The sequence below is a fragment of the Gekko japonicus genome, unplaced genomic scaffold (assembly GCF_001447785.1).
Source record: "Gekko japonicus isolate JY-2015 unplaced genomic scaffold, Gekko_japonicus_V1.1 scaffold708, whole genome shotgun sequence".
Lineage (NCBI taxonomy): Eukaryota > Metazoa > Chordata > Lepidosauria > Squamata > Gekkonidae > Gekko > Gekko japonicus.
The window spans coordinates 343,670-365,767 of record NW_015170295.1 but is presented as its reverse complement, the minus strand read 5'-3'; the positions used below and the strand labels follow the sequence as shown (position 1 = coordinate 365,767).

At 47.5% G+C, this 22,098-nt stretch overlaps 1 protein-coding gene across 2 annotated transcripts in view; it reads left to right on the top strand.

The window, feature by feature from the left end:
- The window catches only part of POU6F2 (POU class 6 homeobox 2), a 408,372-nt gene that overhangs the window by 156,118 nt on the left and 230,156 nt on the right, over nucleotides 1–22,098 (top strand). For both annotated transcript variants that reach the window (XM_015417914.1, XM_015417913.1), the window contains exon 5: nucleotides 1,803–2,031. In XM_015417914.1, coding sequence (XP_015273400.1) covers nucleotides 1,803–2,031 — 229 coding nt within the window. The remainder of the gene's footprint in view (nucleotides 1–1,802; nucleotides 2,032–22,098) is intronic.

The following is a 22,098-nucleotide window of genomic DNA, read 5'->3' as shown; positions in this document are numbered from 1 at the left end:
AGATTTTTTAAAATGGCGCCCGCTCGGGATGGTCTGACGTCAGACCACCCCGACAGGAGGATTGCGCGCTGGTGGAACGATCAGACGGGTGAAAGTCCGCAGTTGTCCCGCAGGTAACCGAAAACCCCAGATTTAAAGTGCTATCTTTTAAGTATGGCTCCGAAGCGCGGCAAAACGGGATGCCCACGGAAGAGGGACATTTCCCAGATGTTTGTGTCTGGACATTACCTTTAGATCCGTGAGGCAGTCGTGCCTCACGCGGATCTAAAGAGCCATCTGATCGGACTCAAACAGGTCCAGAGGGGAAGCTATGTTAGTCCATTGCAGCAGAATAAAACAGAAGCCCGTGGGCACCGTAAAGGCTAATCCAGTGCTGAATGACCAAAACTCATGGGTGGAACAAATGTTGTAGGGCTTTAAGATCCCACACTGGACTTCAATTGTATTAGTAAGACGAGGCCATGATAGCCACTCAGAGCCATCCATTCCCAGTCATGGCGACCAGGCGTCAGGGCAGGGTGGGGCAGAGCTTTGCTGTGCCTGTGGGTTTCTTTTCTTCAGCCACGTAGGAAAGCATTATGCTGAGAGTATCACAGTCAGGAGGAAAACAACCAGAAAATACAAAAAAAGGTTTCCTTTGCCTTTCTCCACAATGCCACCCTGGCACTTAGGATTGCATGGGTCATGTATTTAGCTCCTAAGAGATGTGCGTATTTGGAAAGCATCTGACCGTACCCTGGCACATTCCCAAGAAAGCTTAACAGTCCTTGTGCACTGACGTTCCCTGTTAGCGTTTAACCGGGTATACCCAACCTGCAATTGCAGACTTATCCTTGAAGCCAAAAAAACCCTGAAATGGCTCAGAAGATGCCAAGCGCTTTGCTACGAAGATGTGCTTCTGTGTCAGATCTGAAGGAAGTTGTCAGATGAGTTCACAACGCGTCATCTGAGTCTCCAGGGTTTATTGGCCATGAGCCAGGAATATTGTGCTTGTGCACACATGAGGCTTTGCTGTTTCCAATTGTCTGGCACAACGGGAGCCCCATGTCAGCGTGGAGCTTTTGGATCAGAAGCACTGTGTTCTACTCTCTGTGTATTTGTATGTTACCGGTGTGTTTATTTTTTTAATTCATGTAATATTTTTATTCCACTTTTCTCCCCAAAGGGACCCAAAGCACAGAAAATCCAGTATAAGCCAAATATACACAAGTGCAACATGTCGTCGGCTGGTTCCTCCAAGGGCACAGGCTAAGAGGCAAAGGGCAGAATACCATTTGGCTCTTGCCTTTCGGCATGCATCTCTGGCAATGCCCAGAGAGTCAGATTAGTATAGTGGTTAGGCGCGCAGACCCCAATCTGGGAGAACCGGGTTTGATTCCCCACTCCTCCAAATGCAGCTGCTGGTGTGACCTTGGGTCAGTCACAAGTTCTCTCAGAGCTGTTCTCTCACAAGCAGTCCCCGAAAGAGCTCTCTCAGCCCCGCCTACCTCACAGGGTGTCTGTTGTGGGGAGGGGGAGGGAAAGGAGTTTGTAAGCCGCTCTGAGACTCCTTTGAGTAGTGAAGGGCGGGGTATAAATCCAATCTCCTCCTCCTCCTCCCACCTGCAGTGATGAAAGAGACAAAAAACACCCAAGATGCCAAGATGTTCCTCACCAGTTCTCCCCTTCCCTTGTTCATTGACCTTCTGTTCACATAGAGGGAAACAACCACTATTCCTAGGCTCTGCTAAAGCCACTGAACCCATGCTTCTGTGCGTGCATTCGTCCTATGGTAAAGCTCTGGCTCTTCTGTTTCCTTGCAGCCGCTACTGACAGCTCAGCAGTTGGCCTCGGCCGTAGCAGGGGTGATGCCGGGAGGCACTCCAGCCCTGAACCAACCTATCCTTATTCCTTTCAACATGGCTGGACAGCTGGGGGGCCAGCAAGGACTGGTCCTCACGTTGCCGACGGCGAATCTCACCAACATCCAAGGGCTGGTAGCAGCAGCTGCAGCAGGAGGCATTATGACTTTGCCGTTGCAAAATCTACAAGGTAAAGCACACCAGAAGTTCATTTTATGTACGTACAATCTTATATATGTATTTGCTTGTTAACGTCCTTGCGTTCAAAGGTCCCTGGCTGTCAGCAAGTCACTTGGAGGGCAATTTTTGTCCATTTCTCCCTTTATGCCAGCCCATTAAATTCCCCAAACGCTCCTCCTGGGGGACCAGGTGAAAGTGGTGGCAGCCGTGAAATCTGTCTTCCACTGGATCCTGCAAATAAAGCTGTTTTTAAATGTTGGGGGGTGGGTTATAATTCACACTCCATAATACAAATTTAGTATTTCTGTTCTTTTGAGGCAGTAAAGAAAAAATGTGTACACCAACAGCGTTCCCTCTAAACTGAGTTAGTGTGAGCCAGCACACAGTTTTTTAGCCTCCGGCTCACACATTTTTGTCTTAGCTCAGGAAGGATGGCTCCAGGGCAAACTAGTTTCTGCAGCAGCCAAATCGCTCGCTCACAACTTTAATCCCGGCGGCTCACAAAGTTGAATTTTTGCTCACAAAGACTCCACAGCTCAGAAGGAGCATTGTACACAGTAGGGGTGGGAGTCCATTGACAAAAGCCAGGGTTAGTTTTATTTAACATGCAGTTTTGTCTGCATAGTGTCCCATGCACTGCTCCCCTGGGGTTTTTCGGTTTGGAGGAAAGGTACACGGGGAAAGCGCATGGAGAGATCTTTGCCTTCCTTCTCCATAATGCCAGGACGTGGGGACAGCCTGTTAAGGTGACAGGCGGTGGCCTGAGAACAGGCTAAAGGGATTAATTATGCTTTGGATGATGAAGCCACTTGAGGAATTGACTGTGTTCCATGATGTAATGAGGCCCAGATGTTGTGTCAGCTTTAAAAGGGAATAAGGCAAACTCAGGGAGAGAGGACCTATGAATGGCGATCAGCTACAGTGACTCAAGGAGACCTTCACTTTCAGAGGCAGTAACCCTCTGAATACAAGGACTGGGGGGGGGGACAACTGTGGGAAGGCTTGGCCTCCATGACCTGCTTGTAGGCCTCCCAGAGGATTCTGAATGGCTACTGCGTGAAACAGGGTGCTGGACTAGACGGACCACCAGTGTAATCCAGCAGGGCCACTCTTACATTCTCCAGGGCTCTGATGTTCCAGACGACAAAATTCCTCATCCAAAGGCAGCGCTATTGCGTTTTCAGTAGTGCTATTAGTGAAGTGATCAGATGTGTTGAATCACAGAGGTTGGGGCTGCAGTGGGGAATGAGGCATCCCCCCCCCAGCCAGCTGATGTGTTTTTTAATGACATCAGGGAGCCTGTGGCGAATAGGCACACCCCAAGTCTCCATCGTTGCCTTCAATATTGCTGGAGAAAATGTTTCTTGGTCCTGACTTGTTGTTTGGATGAATTGCACACCACTCCTGTGGTGCATGGCACCCCTAGAGGACAAGAGGGCACACTGCAACAGAGGACCAATGTGCCCCTAACCCAGATGCCATCGCACAGCTCAGCACCTAGGTACATCTTCATAGATGTCCCAGCAACCCACATTAACAGTTACTCTGATACTTAGAATCCACCCTCCTTGTCCCCTGAGACCTCTGTTCCAGTTGTGTCTGATGTTGGGCATTCCCTTCTATACCTGCCTCCCACAGTGTCCAATCTACTTGAAACAGGCGCATCTTCTCTGTCTCATAGTGACTCTGGTGGGCTGATAGCCTTAATTTGTGAATGAGAGGGATACTGGGAGGGCCACCTTATCATGCAACGTTTGAGTAGTCAAATCCGCCACTGCTTTGAGTGTCAAGGGAGAACAAATGTCTCATAAATCTCAGGCTTCATCTCAGATTTTTGTTCTATGTGCACAACACTGTTAAAACATACTGCTTCGGGACCCTCTGGAGCAGGGCTGCCTAACCTGGACGCCCAGGAGGGACTCTGCCCTCAAAGCAGTGGTCTGTTTCTTCGCTTTGTTCACTTTTTTGCTATACAAATGATTCCCCCTCCTGAGTGGTGAGGCTCCAGAAGCTAGCAATAAGGGCTTCACAGGCCCCGGTCACACGGAGCATTAGCCACGCTAGAGAGACAGAAGATAGGCGGATTTTCCGGGCGTGATCTCACCGCCACATCTGGGAAGCGTAGAGCTCCCGTGGCTCAACCGAGGCTCCCCGCCAAACATGCGCGGCAAAAAAACTAGAACCTCAGAGGTACTAGTTTCCGGAAACCGCGGGGCAAGGGCGGGCGTCTGATCGCGTTTCCGGTGGCATCCGGCGCCCGGCCATGCCCCATTGTGAAAAGGTTCCCCCCCCCCCCGAAGTCTCCAGGGATGCGCACAATCACCCAACGGGGCATGCGCATACTTCAGTTTTAAAAAAACAAAACAGAACCCCGTTTGCCGTGCTGCGCCGCTTCTTTGGCGCATCGTGTGATCGGCACCTCCCCCCTAACCATGGGACCTCGACGGGACCGCGAGGGGGCGCCTGATCACGCAGTCGCACGTTATTTCACTGCGGGGCAAACAGCCACGCCTCCCCCCGTGATATCCGGCCCATGTGACCGGGGCCACAGTTGGGGAACACATGCATGGAGTCACATCATTATATACACATTTGTACGCTCACACGTTACATGTGCGTCCTATAAAGGAGGGTTCAGGGTATAGAAGGAGGATGCATTAAAGCACAGAGTACTTCAGTTTAATTACGACGTGGTGTTATTTTCTCCCCCTTTCTTGACGTGTGAAACTCTGGGTGAGGTGGGGGGGGGTTTGTGTGGTTTTTTTTACTGCAACACGGTTAAAGTTTGATAAACCAGCAAAAGCCAGATAAAACCTTAGAAGACCTGGATCCGACCTGCTGGTTGCCCGCTAGCATGCATGACAGTTGTAGCTGCTACTTTGGATCTGGGATTTACCTGGAGTATTTGTCTCCAGGTAAATTAAAAAAAAAGTATATTATCATTGGGTGAGAGGAATAATATCCCAGTTGCTGAACTGATTTCAAAATCAAATGGCAGTGAATTAGGGAGGAAAAAAGTTTTGTATATGATTAGCTTTGAAAAGGTATCAGAGCACTTGAGTGGAGCGTCAACAGTTCTCAGAGAAGACAGGGGAAAGGTGTTTCTTTCTCTGCCGCACTGCCCTCGTCTGCTGCAGGAGGGGCTGGTGGTCTGTTTTCTTGCGTCTAGGAGCTTGCAATTGGATATGCAGCTAGGACAGGATTTCTCTCATATTAAAGCTGTTTGGACTGGTATAAACTAATTGAAATTAAATAAATAAGCCCAAATTCATCAAATAAGCCCAGGCCGGAGTTCATCAAAGCTTGGAAGATAGACAGAGCCAGGCATGGTGGGTACTTGAATAGGATGCCACCCAGGAAGCCCTGACTTGCTATGCAGAAGATAGTAAAGGGAAAGGTTTCCCTTGCTCAAAAGCCAGTTGAATTTGACTCTAGGGGGCGGTGCTCATCTCCATTTCCAAGCCAAAGAGCCAGCGCTGTCCGAAGACATTTCCATGGTCATGTGGCCGGCATGACTAAATGCCGAGGTACACGGAATGCTGTTACCTTCCCACCGAAGTGGTACCTATTTGTCTACTTACAATTTCTTGCCTTCGAACTGCTAGGTTGCTGGGGCCAGAGACGAGAGCTCAGCCTGTCCCGCGGCACTAGGGTCCCAAACTGCCAAGCTACAGACCTTCCAGTCTGCAGCTCAGCATCTTAACTGCTAAGCCACCGCGGCCCCTATGCAGAAGAAGGCAATGGCAAATCACCTCTGCTTATCTCTCGTCCTGAAAGTCCCATGAGCGGTCTCCATAAGTCAGTTGCGACTTGACAGCCCTTAATTAATAAATTAAGTAATCAGAGAAAATGGACATAATCTTCTTTTGTGTAATATATTCTGCAATGAGTGCAACTTTCCAACATTTGTTCCGGTTTTGGTAGTTGCAGGAGGGGCAAAGGGGTACTGACTCCCTGACCCCAACCTCAGATACAGCCATTTGGTTGCCCCTGCGTTGCAGAAAGACGTGCAGCTGCCTCTTCTATGATTGGGGCTTGAGTTTATGCTGTGTCTTCTGTTAGAATCTTTGCCCACAAACTGCACTAATCATTTAATTATGTTATATCTGCAAATAGCCAGCTGCAAGAATAAGCCAGTGGGTGTCACATCTAAACTGGACATACGTCTGCATACAAAATATGCACAGTCCATGAGGATGTAGGATGTACACAAGAGACAGATAAAATTAAAAAATAATGGAAATGGGACCCCGTTGGTGAATGTCCTTCCCTTCCATAAGCGATATAGCAGGTCTACTCAAGTTTATCTACAGAGTCATCCACTGAAATTTAGGATTTTGTTGAAATTGATTCAAGGCCAACGAAATGAATTTCGCACAATTAATCTGTACAATTCGCTGCCATAATAAGACTCGGTGATGGCCACTAGTTAGATGAATGTTTTAAAAAATAAATTCACAGAGGAGGACCGGTCTGTCTATGGCAACTAAGTGGAACCTCCACATTCAGAAGCATGCAACAAGTGCCCTGACCTGGGTAGCCCAGGCAAGACCGATCTCGTTAGATCTTGGAAGCTAAGTAGGGCTGACCCTGGCAAGTACTTGGATGGGGGACCTCCAAGGAATACCAGCAGTTGGGAGGTGGGGGCAGGCTTTATGCAGCCACCTCTCTGGCTATCCTCCAGGCCCCCAGTAGGGGGTCAGTCACCAGAGGTCACCATGACATCCAGGTGCACACACACACACACTCACGAACCCACATATATAAAAAAATACAACCCCCCCCCCCACCCCGGAAGCATGCAACAAGTGCTGGGTAATGGATGCTGGAGACAACAGGAGAAGACCATCAATGTTAAGTCTTCACCTGATTTGCTGTTAGGTGGGGCAGGCCCTGGTCCAGTCATCCCAAAACAGTGGCACTATATGGTGGGTGGGGCTGGTCATGACTGGCAGTGCATGCTGTAAACCTGTTAGGGTGAGGGCATTACTGTGCACTACTAATACTATGCCTATGCACAGGCAGCACGATGCCTACATGAGAGCTAGTGAGGTGTAGTGGTTGCGCTAGGATCTGAGAGACCCAGGCTCAAGTCCCACTCTGCCATGGAACTTGCAGGGTGGCCTTGGGCCAGTCACGTGCTCTCAGCCTAACCCACCTCACAGGCAGAGGTCATTTCGGGGGGGGATCGCGGGGGATCGCAGTTCCCCCGGGTGAGGTACGGGGGGGCGGGGCACATGACGAAGCCGCGCCCCCTGCTTCCGGCCCTCATTCAGCCAGGAGGAGGCAGGAGAAGAGGGAGAGTAAGTTGCTTCCTCCCTGCCTCTCCCCACCCCTGCCTGCCTGGGGCCAGGGAGGGCCTTTGCGGGGCTTCCTTGCACTCCCACCGGCCTTGCAGGTCCACCGCCGGGCCCCTCATGGGGCTCGGCAGTGGAGCTGCAAGGGCGGCGGCAGCCGGGACCGTTGGGGGCGGGGGGTGTGGCCTTATGACACACTTCTGGTGATGTCAAGGGGTGTGGCATATGCTAATGAGTTATGCTAATGAGTTCCCCTAGCTCTTTTTCTACGAAATAACCCCTGCTCACAGGGACGTTGTAAGGACAAAATGGAGGAGGAAGGAATATTGTAAACCACTTGGGTACCCATTGGGGAGAAAAGGGGGGATATAAATGGAGTAAATCTCTTGAACCTCACCTTGTCTGGTCTGTCTGCCCCAGCATTTTCTTTCCATAGTGGTAGGGTTGGCAGGTCCTACTTGGCTGCTGGCGGGGGGCTCCAGGGTCCATCCCAGGATCTTCTGGTGCATGTGTGCTTTGTGCGTGCGCTATGATGACATCACCCGGAAGTGACGTCATCACGTCACCGACGTCAGGGGGTGATGCTCTTTTGGGCAAAACTCTAAGGTTTGAGCCCAATTTTACCATAGAGTTTTTCCCAAAGACTAGAGCATCACCCCCCAATGTCAGCAACGTGAGGACATCACTTCCAGGTGACATCATTATGTCACATCCAGGGGCATTTTCAGGTGGGGTTCCCCCTTGCTGGCCAGCTGGCTGGTGGCAGAAAGGGGCTCACAAAAGCGGCGGCGGGGGGACCCTGCCTGGACTGGGGGGCCTGGCAATCCTATATAGCGGCCAGTCAAAAGTGCTGGAACTCTACATACTCATGCCCCCCCTGTTTTCCCCCATGAATCTTTGGGCTTCCATAAGTGGTGGATTGGCCATTATGGTCACCAGGAAAAGTTCGAGTTGGCCAGCGGCCTGGGAGGTTGCCTTTCCTCAGCTAGGGAGGCAAGGAGACCGACTAGACAAAACACAAGCTTCCACCAGGTGAAGGGAGGCTGCAGCACCTGGCTTGGCTGTAGCATTGCCACTAGTCTGGCTGGAAAAGCAAGATGGCAGCCACAGCCACCACCTGACCTGGGCAAGTAGGTGGCCGCCATCCAGATGAGTTGTGGGCAGCCACTATTTGGCCTGGACCAATGAGGGTGAGTCATATGTGGTCATTGCCACTGCCTGGCCTGGGAAAGCTACACACTCCAGCAAAGGGAGCATGGCAGGGGATGGATGAGGCCCTTTCCAGGGCTTTCACTTTTTGCTTCTTAAACAAAATTTAATTTGACTGCTTGCTCCTCTGCACCCAGAACAGAAGTGTATGAGGGCAATGCAGAGGGACTCGGCATAAAAAATTGAAGTCCTGGTGAGGAAGGAGAAAGATTAACCCCATGGCTACAGCAGTGAAAGAATGAGAGGGGGCAATGAACCAATCAAAGGAACTGCCATATTGGTTCCTCTTTAAGAGCATACACTTTTGCATGATGAAACAGAAAGTACAATGCTACGCAGTGACCAGTCCCAGGGTGCAATATGGCAGTGATGGCGAACCTTTTAGAGACCGAGTGCCCAAACTACGACCCAAAACCCACTTAACATGAATACTGAGGTTTTACTTTAGAAAAAAACAACTCATACATTAACTTAAGATGAACCAAACAAAGTAAGGAAAGCAATCCCAAATGCTTTCATTTACTTAAAATTATTTGGCAGAGAATTCGGCACTTTAATGATGGTCTGGGCCTGGCTGGGGCGATGGCACGCGTGCCCACAGAGAGGGCTCTGAGTGCCACCTCTGGCACCCGTGCCATAGGTTCGCCACCACTGCAATATGGGCTGTGCCAGTGCTTTGAGGTCACATAAGAAATAACAGGTCTGAACATGTCCTCTGATATTACAGGGTGTTTTTTTATTATTTTCTGAGCAAGGATCCAGTGAGCAACATACAGTATGCCTGATCAGTATTTTGGTTTTGGTTTTTTAAATCCAAAGTACAATCTGGACGGATGACTTTAATGAAAAATGATGGAGGAAGTGGGAAGAAACAAATTCTGCCGTAGACCTTTCCATTAAAAAAGAACACACAGATATTTTGCTGACATAAATGCGGAGAAAAGTTTCCCACAGATAAAATGGGGCGTCGATTAAGTGAATGCTCTGCGCAGCACTCTAAGTTGTTTTTAAGCGATTAAACTCCAGTTGCCACTGATGACTTGATGGATTGTTTGACGCGCCGAAGACTACAGGTTGCGAAACAGTGAGAAGGGGAGACAGCTAATGTGTCGAACAAATCCCTGTTACATACGGCACGCGTGGGGCCCTCACCTGTTGGCTTGGCAGCCCGCTCCTTACCTTGCTCCAGTTTTAAACTTTAATGTCAACAGACCTCTCTTATCATAGTTGCAAATGGTTTTCACTTTAATGTTTAAAATAATGTCTCTCTCTCATACCATTAAGCTGCACCAAGGAACCTGTCATTCATAAATCATAGATGAAAAGGACACACTAATGCACAAATTTTGCTTGTTTAAAATTTGAGAGTGCATGTAAAGTAGGGAACGGGAGATTAAAAAAAATAATGGCGGAACCGGGGTCTGGGTAAAAGCAGATACAACAAAGCGGAGGAAGAGGCTTTTTAGCGTAGGGCGGATGATGAAATCTTAATGGAGACATAGGCATTATAAAAGTGTATCCCTTGGCTCCAGAGTGTTCTAGCTTCTGGTTACTGTGTGGATGTAGTATTATAAATAAACATAAGCCAATGCATATGTTACGTCATGATTCCATTCTGCTTTGCTAAGCTGGACAGCAGAGCTAAAAGACTTGAAAACATGGCACCGGGGCCGGATCAATAGGGGTACACCCTTGGGTAAAGACATGATGAAGACTGAAGTCCATCTCTTGCATCTTTGCTACAAATGCAAATGCTACAAATGCACCTAGTTATTTGTGGAAACTTTGCAGCATTGCGGCTTAGGAGAGAGAACAACCCTAAACTTGTCTGCTCAGACTCCTAGCCAGGATTTTTCAGAGGGGCTTATTCCCAAAAAGGTGTTTTTAGGATTGCACCGGCAGCATGCTTTCAGTTTCATCCAGTTTTCTTGAATAACCTGAAGGAAGTCTACGCCTCACCTGAAGATCTAATTGTTTTTCTTCATACATTCCAACTTTCGTCTGGGACTTATAGTTTCTTCTTCTTTTTTTGTAATAAACATTTTATAATTAAGCACAGAAGTGTCTGGTTTTGGATTGTTCTCACAACAGTATTTTTGGCAACCAAACTCATGCTTCCCAGCCTTGCCCTGGCAAATGCTGAGGTTTGGGGGCCAGGGCCTGGTAAAAGTGCAGTTTCAGGAGGACATGAAGTCCCTTCTGGGCGATGGTCTAAGATGGTCTCTCAAGCTCCTCAAATTATCAAGGGCACCGGGGATCTTCAGTTGAGGCATAGCTCCTCTAGACGTCCTTCAGGTTATTCAAGAAAACTGGATGAAACTGAAAGCATGCTGCCAGTGCAATCCTAAAAACACCTTCTTGGGAATAAGCCCCGCTGAAAAATCCTGGGTAGGCATCTGAGCAGACAGGTTTAGGATTGTTCTCTCTCCTAAGCCACAGTGCTGCAAAGTTTCCACAAATAACTGCTGCATTTGGAGCATTTGCATTGGTAGCAGAGATGCAAGAGAGGCCCTTGGGGAAATGGCAAACCTAACAAAGGTTGAGGTGTGTATTGCAGAGGCTGTGAGAACTACTGTGTAAACTACTTCTTGAGGGCAGACTCTATTTTCACAGAAGGCAAAAAGGGGTTTTCTACTGCTGCTGTGTCAAAAATTAGGCCATATAGAGGAGTTTTTGTAAGTCAGGCATGGGAGTCTCAGTCATAGTGTGACATTCTAACCACGATGTCGTACTCACTTTCCAGTCACAGGTCCCCATGCATGAGTCTACACCTGGTTTCCCAGAGGGAAGGGTAACAGCCGGGGTGTATAGGAATCCTTCCTCACTTTTCTATCCGAAGCTAGGATTGCAACATCATGAGCCAAATGGATATCTAAACGACATAATGCTGTCTTTCAGCCAGCAAGGTTTTTGGAGCTGGTTTACAGCGATATACAACTTGAGTGATGTTTGTGTTTTAGAAACAACAGCCAAACAGTGTCAAGAGTTGGGAACTCTTGCCTTGTAAACCTGAAATCTCAGGAGTTTTATTTCCACTGCAAAACTCTGGATGTTTCTGAAGAGAACAGCAATAATTTACCTCCTCAGCTGCGGGTCCTGGAACCAATAAGACCCCACTCTCTTTCCTTATCATTAGTGAATGTTCATGTGCTGAAAGGAAAGTCTGGCTTTTTTTCCAAAAAGGAAAGTTTCATGTTTGCGATTTCTTTTTTTTTTTTTAAAGCAAAGAAAGCAGCAGGCGATTATATGTTAGAATGTCGTTTAGTGGCTAAATGTTCATTAAATAGTAATGGAAACGGCAGTGGGAAGATGACCATTAGAATCCTCTGGATAACCCCCCCCCCCTATATTCTAACCCTAGACAGAGACTTCTTTAATCTTGGTATGCCTAGAGGTCCTATTGGCCTCTTTAAAACAAATGGCAGAAAAGAACTAACATGTCTATCGCAAGCTCATTTAATCTTAATTGCAAGAAGATACCCCAAATACAAATGAATTCCTTTCGTTCCTTTGTGTGCGCAATCAACGCTGAGTTTAAGATACGTTAAAAAAAAATAAGAGGATGTAGATGGAATTCAGGCCTCAATCACTCACTGATCTAATGTCCAGAGACGTCTTTTTTTCCCCCTCGCAAAAGGATATTCTCTCTTTTTAACTAAAGTGATGCAGTCCCTATTCATTTGTATTCCTCGTCTGGTGACATGAAATAGCTTTCAGAGCCTACAGAAAAACAGTGTTTCACTTATGTATTTTAATGAGCACCAATGTCAGTAATAATCAAAATGATGTTTCACTTAGAGGAATAGTTTATTCCCAGGTACTTCTACATGGTACTAACATAACCATAACAAGAATGACAAGAGCTGGGAAGAAGACCGGGGCCTACCCTTGGTAGTAATTTTAGTGTGAAATCATAAGAGCAAATGCTGCCATCATTGTTTTACTCTACGTCTTTCAAAACCATGACTGAAAGTGACCTAGAGTAAAGTTGCAGAGAAGCTAAAAGCATCGCACTGGCTGCCAACAGCATACTGGATTCGCTTCAAGGAGCTGGTTTTGACCTTTAAAGCCCTTTATGGTCAGGGTCCAGCATACCTAAGGGACCGCCTTTCCCCATATGTTCCCCAGAGAGCACTGTGTTCAGGGACCCAAAATTGGTTGGCCCTCCCAGGCCCCAAAGATGCCAGGCTGGCGATAACCAGGGCCAGGGCCTTCTCAGTGGCGGCGCCATACTGGTGGAACAAGCTCCCGGTAGAGATCAGGGCCCTGTGGGACCTCTTACAGTTCTGCAGGGCCTGCAAGATGAAGCTCTTCCACCAGGCCTTTGATTAGAAGTGACCCTGTGCCCTGACCCACAACTCACAGCCTGGGTCCACCCCACATGCAAACGGATCAACTGAGCTAGTGTAAGAATACCGTCATGGCTGTCCCCCAGGCATTTTGGGCTTCAGCAAGAGAGGGAAGCAAGGAATTCCCACCAACTGAGAGAAATCCCATCAGCAGAGATTATCCATTGGATTTGAACCAATGGTTGAAATCTAATACAGTCAACTCAACGGAATCAACAGGCCTAAACTCATGTAACTCGATGTTGGATTGAGACCAGCAAATGTTATGGCCCAATGCTGGGGAAAATGAGGAAAATCTGAAGATTCTAGTGGAATTCAGATCCCGGTTTGTAACTCAGCTTTGTCAACTTTATGGTAAGGAAGCTAGCTATGGTCATGAGGCCAAAGGGTGGGTAGCTGAATTTCATGTACTGATTAGAACGAATGCACCAGTTCTTTGGTTGCAGGTTTCTACTATGTATCAAGTTGTCATTGAAAACAGATCTCTCACCCGGGGCCTTTCCAGGCAAAATGTCTTGGTGTGGGATCCCAAGCATGGTCCAGATAGGGGACCATCAGAGTTTTTCTAAAGAAAACTTTATAAGAAGAGTTATTGTCCAAAGAAGCTCTAACCTGGATGGCCCAGGGTAGACCAATCTTGTCAGTTCTCAAAAGCTAAGCAGGGTTGGCCCTGGCTAGTATTTGGATGGGAGACCTCCAAGGAACACTAGGGTCGTAATGCAGAGGCGGGGAAACCACCTCTGAATGTCTCTTCCCTTGAAAACCCTTTGGGGTCACCATAAGTCTGCTGTGACTTGATGGCACACAAAAAAAGTCCATAGAACATGTGAAGGGTGCACAGCCGACTTTGACTGGTTCACTTGTTTGTCACCATCCTTTGATGCCAGTACTGACAGGTGTGGCGTTGCATTTGTGGATGGGCCATTACAATTCAAGTATTATGCGTGGAACCTTTAGGTGGGCTCTTGTCACCACAAACGCACTTCACACCAACACAATTCTGAAGACAGTTCTTGTCACCAAGTGATGAGAAACAGAAACCTGACACCCAGTCTCCTAATATTTTGGTGATAATCCAGTTTCCTCCCTGCCAAGATGCGTTCTCTGTGCTTCCTATATGCCTCCTATTGCAGGAATTGAGGCAAATATGAATACATTCCCAACCCATCCAGCCACTGATTCATACTTTTCTCGTGTCAGACAGGTAGTTCCTCTGCACCATTGAGCTGAGATGCCTGTGACATACAATTTGCTTCCAGTGTTCTTGCAGCCACTGTCCATCTGTTATAAGGGCCATCACTTTTACGTATCAAAAATCATCCCCAAATTGTCCAGAGAAACCGATTAGCATGTATCCGCGTGTGAACCAGAGTCGCATTCCTCTTATCTACCAGAAAGAAGAGCAGGTTTTGCATAGTTTCTAGACCTAACCGAGAAAGATGCCACACAAAAATGTGGCCGAGCTTATTGAGGACACTTCCCCTCCCCTAACCAGTGCCGTAGGGAGGACCATTTTTTCTAACAGTTAGAGCTCCCAGCAGACAAATTAATATTCAGTCATTCCTCTGCATGTTTGTTACCATCAGATCAATCAAACACGAGGGGGAACAAAGGGTGACAAAGTTCACAATGGGATTTCTTAGAGAAACTTAGAAAGAAAGAGTCTTCTGCATCTCGCGTGCTTTGAAATGCCACAAAGGCTCTCTGAGCATCTGCCTCTATGCATATCAGCATCGCTTCAAAGCAGTGGTGCATTAATTGAACTGGAGACGGCCAAACACGGAGCACGGATCGTGAATTGTGCAGCACCGGGAGAAAGTGTTGTCACAGGATAATAGTCTCCTGCAGCCACACGAACGCCGAAGTGGAGCTGGGATATTTATAGAGTCATTTTCAAAGGAGGAGACAATGACATGTAAAGGCTTGTGTGCGCTCCGGCTCGATGTGTAAGTTATTCTTGTCTTTTCCTCCACTGCAACTCGACTGTACTTCCATTCACCCACTCCACACACGTGCACACAGAGAGAGAGAGACTTCCTTTTATTGCCGTAACATGAAAGCTTGGTAATAGGTTGGGATGGAAACATGCAGAAGGAATAGTGGATTTTTCATTGAGGTATTCCGGTGGCGTTGCAGATCACAGGCGCAAACTTGAATGGCATTCTCGGGACTCCAGACCAGGAAGTAAAATTGTTACTTGATGATAAGATGTGATAGAGCTAGATGTGATCTCATTTTTCTCACTGTTTCTCTGGTTTGGAGCTGTTTACAGCTCTCTCTTTTTTCCGCATCACAAGCTCATGTATCCCTGGACTGTACCAATGGAAACATTTCAGTGCACCTTACAGGGGGCTTCACGAGCTGATGGGATCGTTTTTGTGACTTTTGGCATGTGTCCTTGTGATCCGGTGGTTGTTTTTTGTAATGGGTGGTGATTCTTTTGTTTCATTGATGCTGTTTTTATGCTGTTATGAGCCAGTTTCCAATCAGATGATGCAAAAGTCTTGGGAAATGCACTGATTTTAATAGTAAAATAAAAAAAAATTAGTGAGAGGAAATGGTCCAAACAGAAGGGCTCAGGGGTTCATCTCACATTAGGGAGAAGCAAAATGGAAATGGGGATGTTCAAACTGGAACCATCAAGTTCATGCAGTCCAGACTCACCCCTAGTCTGAGTGCACTCAGTTTTCCTGGCACTGAATCCAGTAGGGATGACACCTCAGCCCCTGATTAGAACTGGGATTCAAAGACACATGGATACGTGAAGCTGCTTTACACTGAATCAGACCACTGGTCTATCACAGTCAATATTGTCTATTCAGACTGTCAGTGGCACTCCAGGGTCTCAGGTAGAGGTCTTTTCCATTGCCTCCTTACCTGGTCTTTTCAACTGGAGATGCTGGGGGTTGAACCAGAGACCTTCTGCATTCTAAGCAGATGCTCTACCACTGAGCCACAGCCCCTCCTGAAGGACTCATGGGCTTGACCACTGGGCATGACCAGGGGAATATTTGACTGCCGGTTCTTTTGATTAGCAGATCTTTCCCTTGCTAGATCATGGGAAGTTTTTGAAATGCCCATGTGTTTCAAAAGCAATTCACTCTGCAGTATGGCCACATGGTTTTGACTCTTCTTCAAGAAAACAAGCCTAAATTTTTTTGTTGTTTTTCTTCTTTTCTTTTGTACTTTGCCTCTTTGGGTCCTTGTCTAGTTATTCTTTTCTGAGCAATAGATTTGGATCAACATACTGTACAATATCTACAATTTATTGGGTAGGGAAGGAGCCATGGTTCGGTGGTAGAACATTTGCGTTGTACGGAGCCTGTCCCACATATGCCCTGACCTGGATAGCCCAGGCTAGACCGATCCCGTCAGATCTCAGAAGCTAAGCAGGGTCATCCATGGCTAGTATTTGGATGGGTAACCTCCAAGCAATACCAGGGTCATGACACAGAGGCATGTAATGGCAAACCACCTCTGAAACGTCTCTTGCCTTAAAAACAAATCTTGCTCGCCACCTAGTGGTGCATAACACTAAAACAGCTAGAACCTCTTGTCATTGGACAATCTTAGGATCTCCTAGCTATGCCACACACACTGCCATACAATTATTAATTATTAGTGTCCCCCATACAATTCCTGGGATCTCCAATGAAAGGGATCAGGTGATGTGAAAGATCTGAGAGCTGCTGCCGGTCAGTGTAGACAATACTGGCCTTGATAGGCCAATGATGTGACTCTGGATAAGGCAGCTTCATGTGTAGCAGAGTACTGATTTTAATAGTATAAAATATAATAGCTCTTGCAGTCCAGGGATACACATTACTTGATAGATAACAGCAATTCCTTTCTGTTAAGCAGAATTGCAGTTTTCCACATTTTCCTCAATTTGATATCTTAGACCAATTTCCCAATTGATATAATAGTACATCGTGGAAGGAGCTTCTTTAGAAGATAAGCTAAAACAAGCTGTCGCACAGCACAGCATGTCTAACCCCAAATTTAGCTATTCAAATCTGCTTCAGACATGACCTCGGTGCCAAAAATGAAATGCAGAAAGCTCCAAGACGATTAAGAACAACCAAATATTTCCAGGATAGTTTCTAAAAGATACATTTAGAACACTCAGGCTATGAAGTAAATCATAATTTTCTACAAGTACAGAGAGAAGTTAATTCATGTTGGTCTTTTTTGGATATGAACTAGAAGTTCCCTGTGAGGTAAGTTTGGTCAAGATATTCACAGGCCCCAGGTCACCCAGGGATTTTGATGGTCAAGTGAATATTTGGTCACTCCAAATGATTTAATTTGAGGGAATTAAAGGTAAAGGTAAGGCTCCCTTGCTCGAAAGCCAGTCGAGTCCGACTCTAGGGTTGCGGTGCTCATCTCCGTTTCAAAGCCGAAGAGCCAGCGCTGTCCGAAGACATTTCCGTGGTCATGTGGCCGGCATGACTAAACACCAAGGCGCACGGAACGCTGTTACCTTCTCACTGAAGTGGTACCTATTTATCTACTCACAATTTCTTGTTTTCGAACTGCTAGGTTGGCAGGAGCTGGAACTAGAGACGGGAGCTCACTCCGTCATGCGGCACACTCGGGTCTCGGACTGCTGAACTACCGACCTTCCACAGCCTGCAGTTCAGCGATTTGGGAACGAAGAGCAGCAGGTGTTTCCCTCCCCCCAAATAGCGCTTCTGCTCAGGTGGGGTTCCCAGGCACAAGTTCACCATGAATGCAAAGTAGAGTAGTTGGGGGAAGGGCATGCAGGAGACAGGAAAGAAATGAGACCCCTTCTCCTTCCCAAGTTATGCCGTCCCGTGCTGTTTGGAACATGTTTGTTAAAGACCCACATTTCCAGATCCAGACCTCCATCGATTCCCCACCGCCACCCCTGCCAAGAGTTTTGTGTCATAACTCCAAACATATCAACAAGACAGGGAGGGGGCCGTACCTGCTTAGAAACAAGCTGGAAGAGTCTACTCACATATCCTTAGCTGGGACGGAATCTACACAACGGTTCTCTCTGAAATCCAGCAGCTGGACGGGTAAAGTTCATTTTTACAAGCCAGACTCTTCCCGATCAGGGAAAGTTTGGGGAGATGAGCTGGATTCCGCTCAGCTTCTTCCTCTCTCCTCACCAAACAATTGAATTTTGGGTTTGTTTTTGTTTGTTTAAAGCCCTCCCTGCCCATGTAAACCAAGCTGTTCCCACCTGTGATGGATTGCAGTCAACACCAGTTTAACAGTTGTTTGCTTTTCCTGGTAAAACTTGGCGATTCTAGTTCTGTGAGCGGAGGCAAGGAGATTCTAACAGCACATTCTCATAACTTTCACCCAACTACAATTCCACCCTTGTAGCCAGTTTGGTGTGGTGGTTAAGTGTGCGGACTCTAATCTGGGAGAGCCGCGTTTGATTCCCCACTCCTCCACTTGCACCTGCTGGATGACCTCGGGCAAGCCATAATTCTGGCACAGCTGTTCTTGAAAAAGAGCAGTTTCTGTCAAGAGCTCTCTCAGCCCCACCTACCTCACAGGGTGTCTGTTGTGGGGAGGGGAAGGGAAAGGAGTTTGTAAGCCGCTCTGAGACTCCTTTGGGTAGTGAAGGGCGGGGTATAAATCCAATCTCTTCTTCTTCTTCTTCTTCTTCCTTTAAACATGCATAGTCTTGCTCCATATGTTGTTTTTACCACAGTGGTTACAGGGGCCACCAGAATATTTAGCTCCTCTCTCTTCTCCTCCTTCCCTTGTTTTCCCTTGTCTCCTTCCCTTGTTTTTTATATTTTTATTTTTAAAATAAGTTGCACCATTCCTCCAGTTCGCTTTAAGTCAGCACGTTATCTTGTGTAATGTTGTGCAATAACGTTCTGGTATGCCTTACTGTTTTAACATTTCTTAAGTGACTCATTCAAATACAGGCATGCATATAGGGTTTGCATTGGACCCACGGCGTGAACTAATTTGAGTTTTCCATATGTTTGTGCGCCACCTCACAAGGGAAAAGTTCCATTAAATAAGTAATAAGAGATAAAAATTTATACTCCCATATATTTCAAAGCTAATGCAGCCAGTGTACAATGGGATGGCAACATGAAGACACACTGCGCCGTAATTTGATTGATTTGTTTTGACAGCAGCCAAATAATTGAGAGTGAAAGGTGTCAGCACAGATGAAATATTGTAGAAGCCACGTTCGGGAGGCAAACCCCGGCAGCAATGGCAGCTGGAGCTTTATTTTCTTTGATATCGTACTGTTACTCACTTCCAGTTTATTCTGAAAGCCATGAAAGGTAGGCAGGCTTTCAAACGGAGGAGGACCTGGAATGAAGAAGACAGAAAGAGAAGCTTGCGTCAGGTACTTGAACAAGGGTATCGCTACTGACATTGGGGTATGTGATGGGCTTAGTGTCAAAGGCGAAATTATCTTAATCTCCCAACACCCCCGTTTTTCTTATTTTTTAAAAAATCCCTTTTTACAGGCTGGCATCTTACCTCTAGCTTGGAGGGGAAGTGACTCCCTCCGGAGCTACCGTCAGTGTCATTCCATGGATAGCTTAGCAGGGGTTCCCTGTAAATGCAACTCTGCTATTACCCTCCCCAGCAGTCAAGCTCCTTCCGAGTTCACCTCTGTGAAGCCCCGCTGTCTGGCTCGCAGTGGGGCTAGCCACAGTGGGATGTGTACCGTTGCCCAGCCGGGGGTGATGGAAGACTGGGGGAGGGTACCTTTTAACCTCAGAGGGCTGCAGGTCAGAGGCATGGAAGTGGCCAAGCTGGTTCAGGGTCACTCAAAAAAGCACATCCCCAAACTGCAGCGAAGGGTTCCTGAAGGGCAGGAAGGCTCGACCATGCGGTATTGTTTTGAGGCGGCTCTTGGCTCAGACCTGCTTTGGTGCGTTTGTGTTGAATCCTTCGGTTTCGACTCTGGGTTTGATCCAACGCAAAAAACAAAGGCTGTGATGGTCAGTAGTGCTGTCCCTGCTTGAATTTCCAAAAACTTACCGCCCTGTGTCCCTGTGTTTGTTGTAGTGGTTAAGTGCGCGGACTCTAATCTGGGAGAACTCCTCCACTTGCACCTGCTGGATGACCTTGGGCAAGCCATAGTTCTGGCACAGCTGTTCTTGAAAAAGAGCCGTTTCTGTCAGAGCTCTCTCAGCCCCACCTACCTCATAGGGTGTCTGTTGTGGGGAGGGGAAGGGAAAGGAGTTTGTAAGCCACTCTGAGACTGTGTAGTGAAGGGTGGGGTATAAATCCAATCTCCTCCTCCTGCTCCTCCTCCTCCCCCCCTCCTACTCCTCTGCCCCTTCCTCCTCTTCTTCTTCTTCTTCTTCTTCTTCTTCTTCTTCTTCTTCTTCTTCTTCTTCTTCTTCTTCTTCTTCTTCTTCTTCTTCTTCTTCTTCTTCTTCTTTTGTGGAGCCCTAGAAGCCCAGATCTAAACTTTTTCCTGCAATCGCAGCCAGCCTTGATCCAGGCCCAGCAGCCAGGGAAAATCTTTTCTCACCTGCATGGCTTCATTGCTGGCATTGGCAGCTCTGAAAATTCGAGCTAAAGCCCTGCTTGGGACCTCATTTGTTGCAGCCAGATTTGTATTTTGGGGTCAGGCTTCCTCTTTACACCTTATTAATCTTCATCCAATCTGCTTTCATCACGATTCTCTTATTATTTTGTGCATGTTCACTTTCATTTAAGATTGTAGTAGCCTTTGACTGTATACGGTACGTTTTCTTACTACTGTGCAGTGGTATTGCCACTTGTGCTTCTGCTCGCACAGGAGCTTATGCAACCAATATCTGGGCACTGTAATATATAGGGGGGAAAGCACTAGGGGTTTCACAAGATCTTGCAGAAATGCAGGGCTTTTTTTGTAGAAAAAGCCCAGCAGGAACTCCTTAGCATAATAGGCCACACCCAACAGCAGAAACGTATTAGCATATTAGGCCGCATCCCATGCCTTCCCTTGGTTTGCCCGGGTGGCCCACAGCTGTGGGGAGCCCAGACAAGCCCCCCCCCCCCTTGAAGGGAAGGGAAGACCTTCCCTTGGCTTGCCTGGGCGCCCCACGGCTGAAGGGAGCCCGAGCAAGCAGGCCCTTGGAGAGGCTGGGGAAGACACGGGGAGGCCAGTGTGGGTCGCTCTCCAGGTCTTCCCTCGGTAGCCACGCAGGCAGAGGTTTTGGCTGTAGTGGGCGTGGCCAACTCTGAAGCCAGCTGGAACTCCTGCCCAAAAATAGCCCTGCAGAAATGGAACAGTGCTAAGTCTGTTCATATTTCTGCTTGTGCATCACTGGATCCCAGCCCCTGCACATAACCACGACTTAATGAAACTGATGACGTCTACAGTTAATGTGATTGTCTGAATGCAGAACCACGTACGATTAGTCATGTCCATCAAAACCAGCATCTGTAGCCACAGTGAAATCTTAACTATGGTTTCATGGGATGTCTGAATGCAATCATCTCGGTGAGTCCTGGTTTAATCCTGGTTTGTTCTTTGGAGATGTCCTCCTAGGCTGGTAAGAAAAGAAGATGGAAACCATCTTTTTTTGAGGCAAACCAGCATCTGAGCGATTGACTGTGAGCTGGATCCTGGTTCGACAAGCTAGCCCTATTTAAAAATTGAACACAGCTTTGGGTTGTGCCAGAACCAAGCCAATATCTGGGAGGCTATTAAAGAGTCCCAATGGATTGTGCAGCACGAGAGGTTTAATAAATGGAGCCGTGACCCTCAGTTTGCACGGCCTGAGCAGGGCTGTTAATGATAGGAATATTCTTTCTTTGCCGTCAAGTCACAGCTGACTTATGGCACCCCCACAGGGTTTTCAAGGCAAGAGAGGTTCAGAGGCCATTGGCTGCTTCCACATCATGACCCTGGTATTCCTTGGAGGTCTCCCATCGAAATACTAGCCAGGGCTGACTCTACTTAGAAGAAGAAAAGATTGGATTTACACCCCGCCCTTCACTACCCGAAGGAATCTCAGAGTGGCTTACAATCCCTTTCCCTTCCTCTCCCCACAACAGACACCCTGTGAGGTAAGTGGGCCTGAGAGCTCTCTCTCGAGAATTGCTCTTGAGGGAACAGCTCTGAAAGAACTTACGAATGACCCAAGGTCACACCAGCAGCTGTATGTGGAGCAGTGGGGAATCAAACCCGCTTCTCCCAGATTAGAATCTGCACTTTTATCCACTACAGCAAATGTAGGTTCCGAGATCTGATGAGATCAGGTTAGCCTG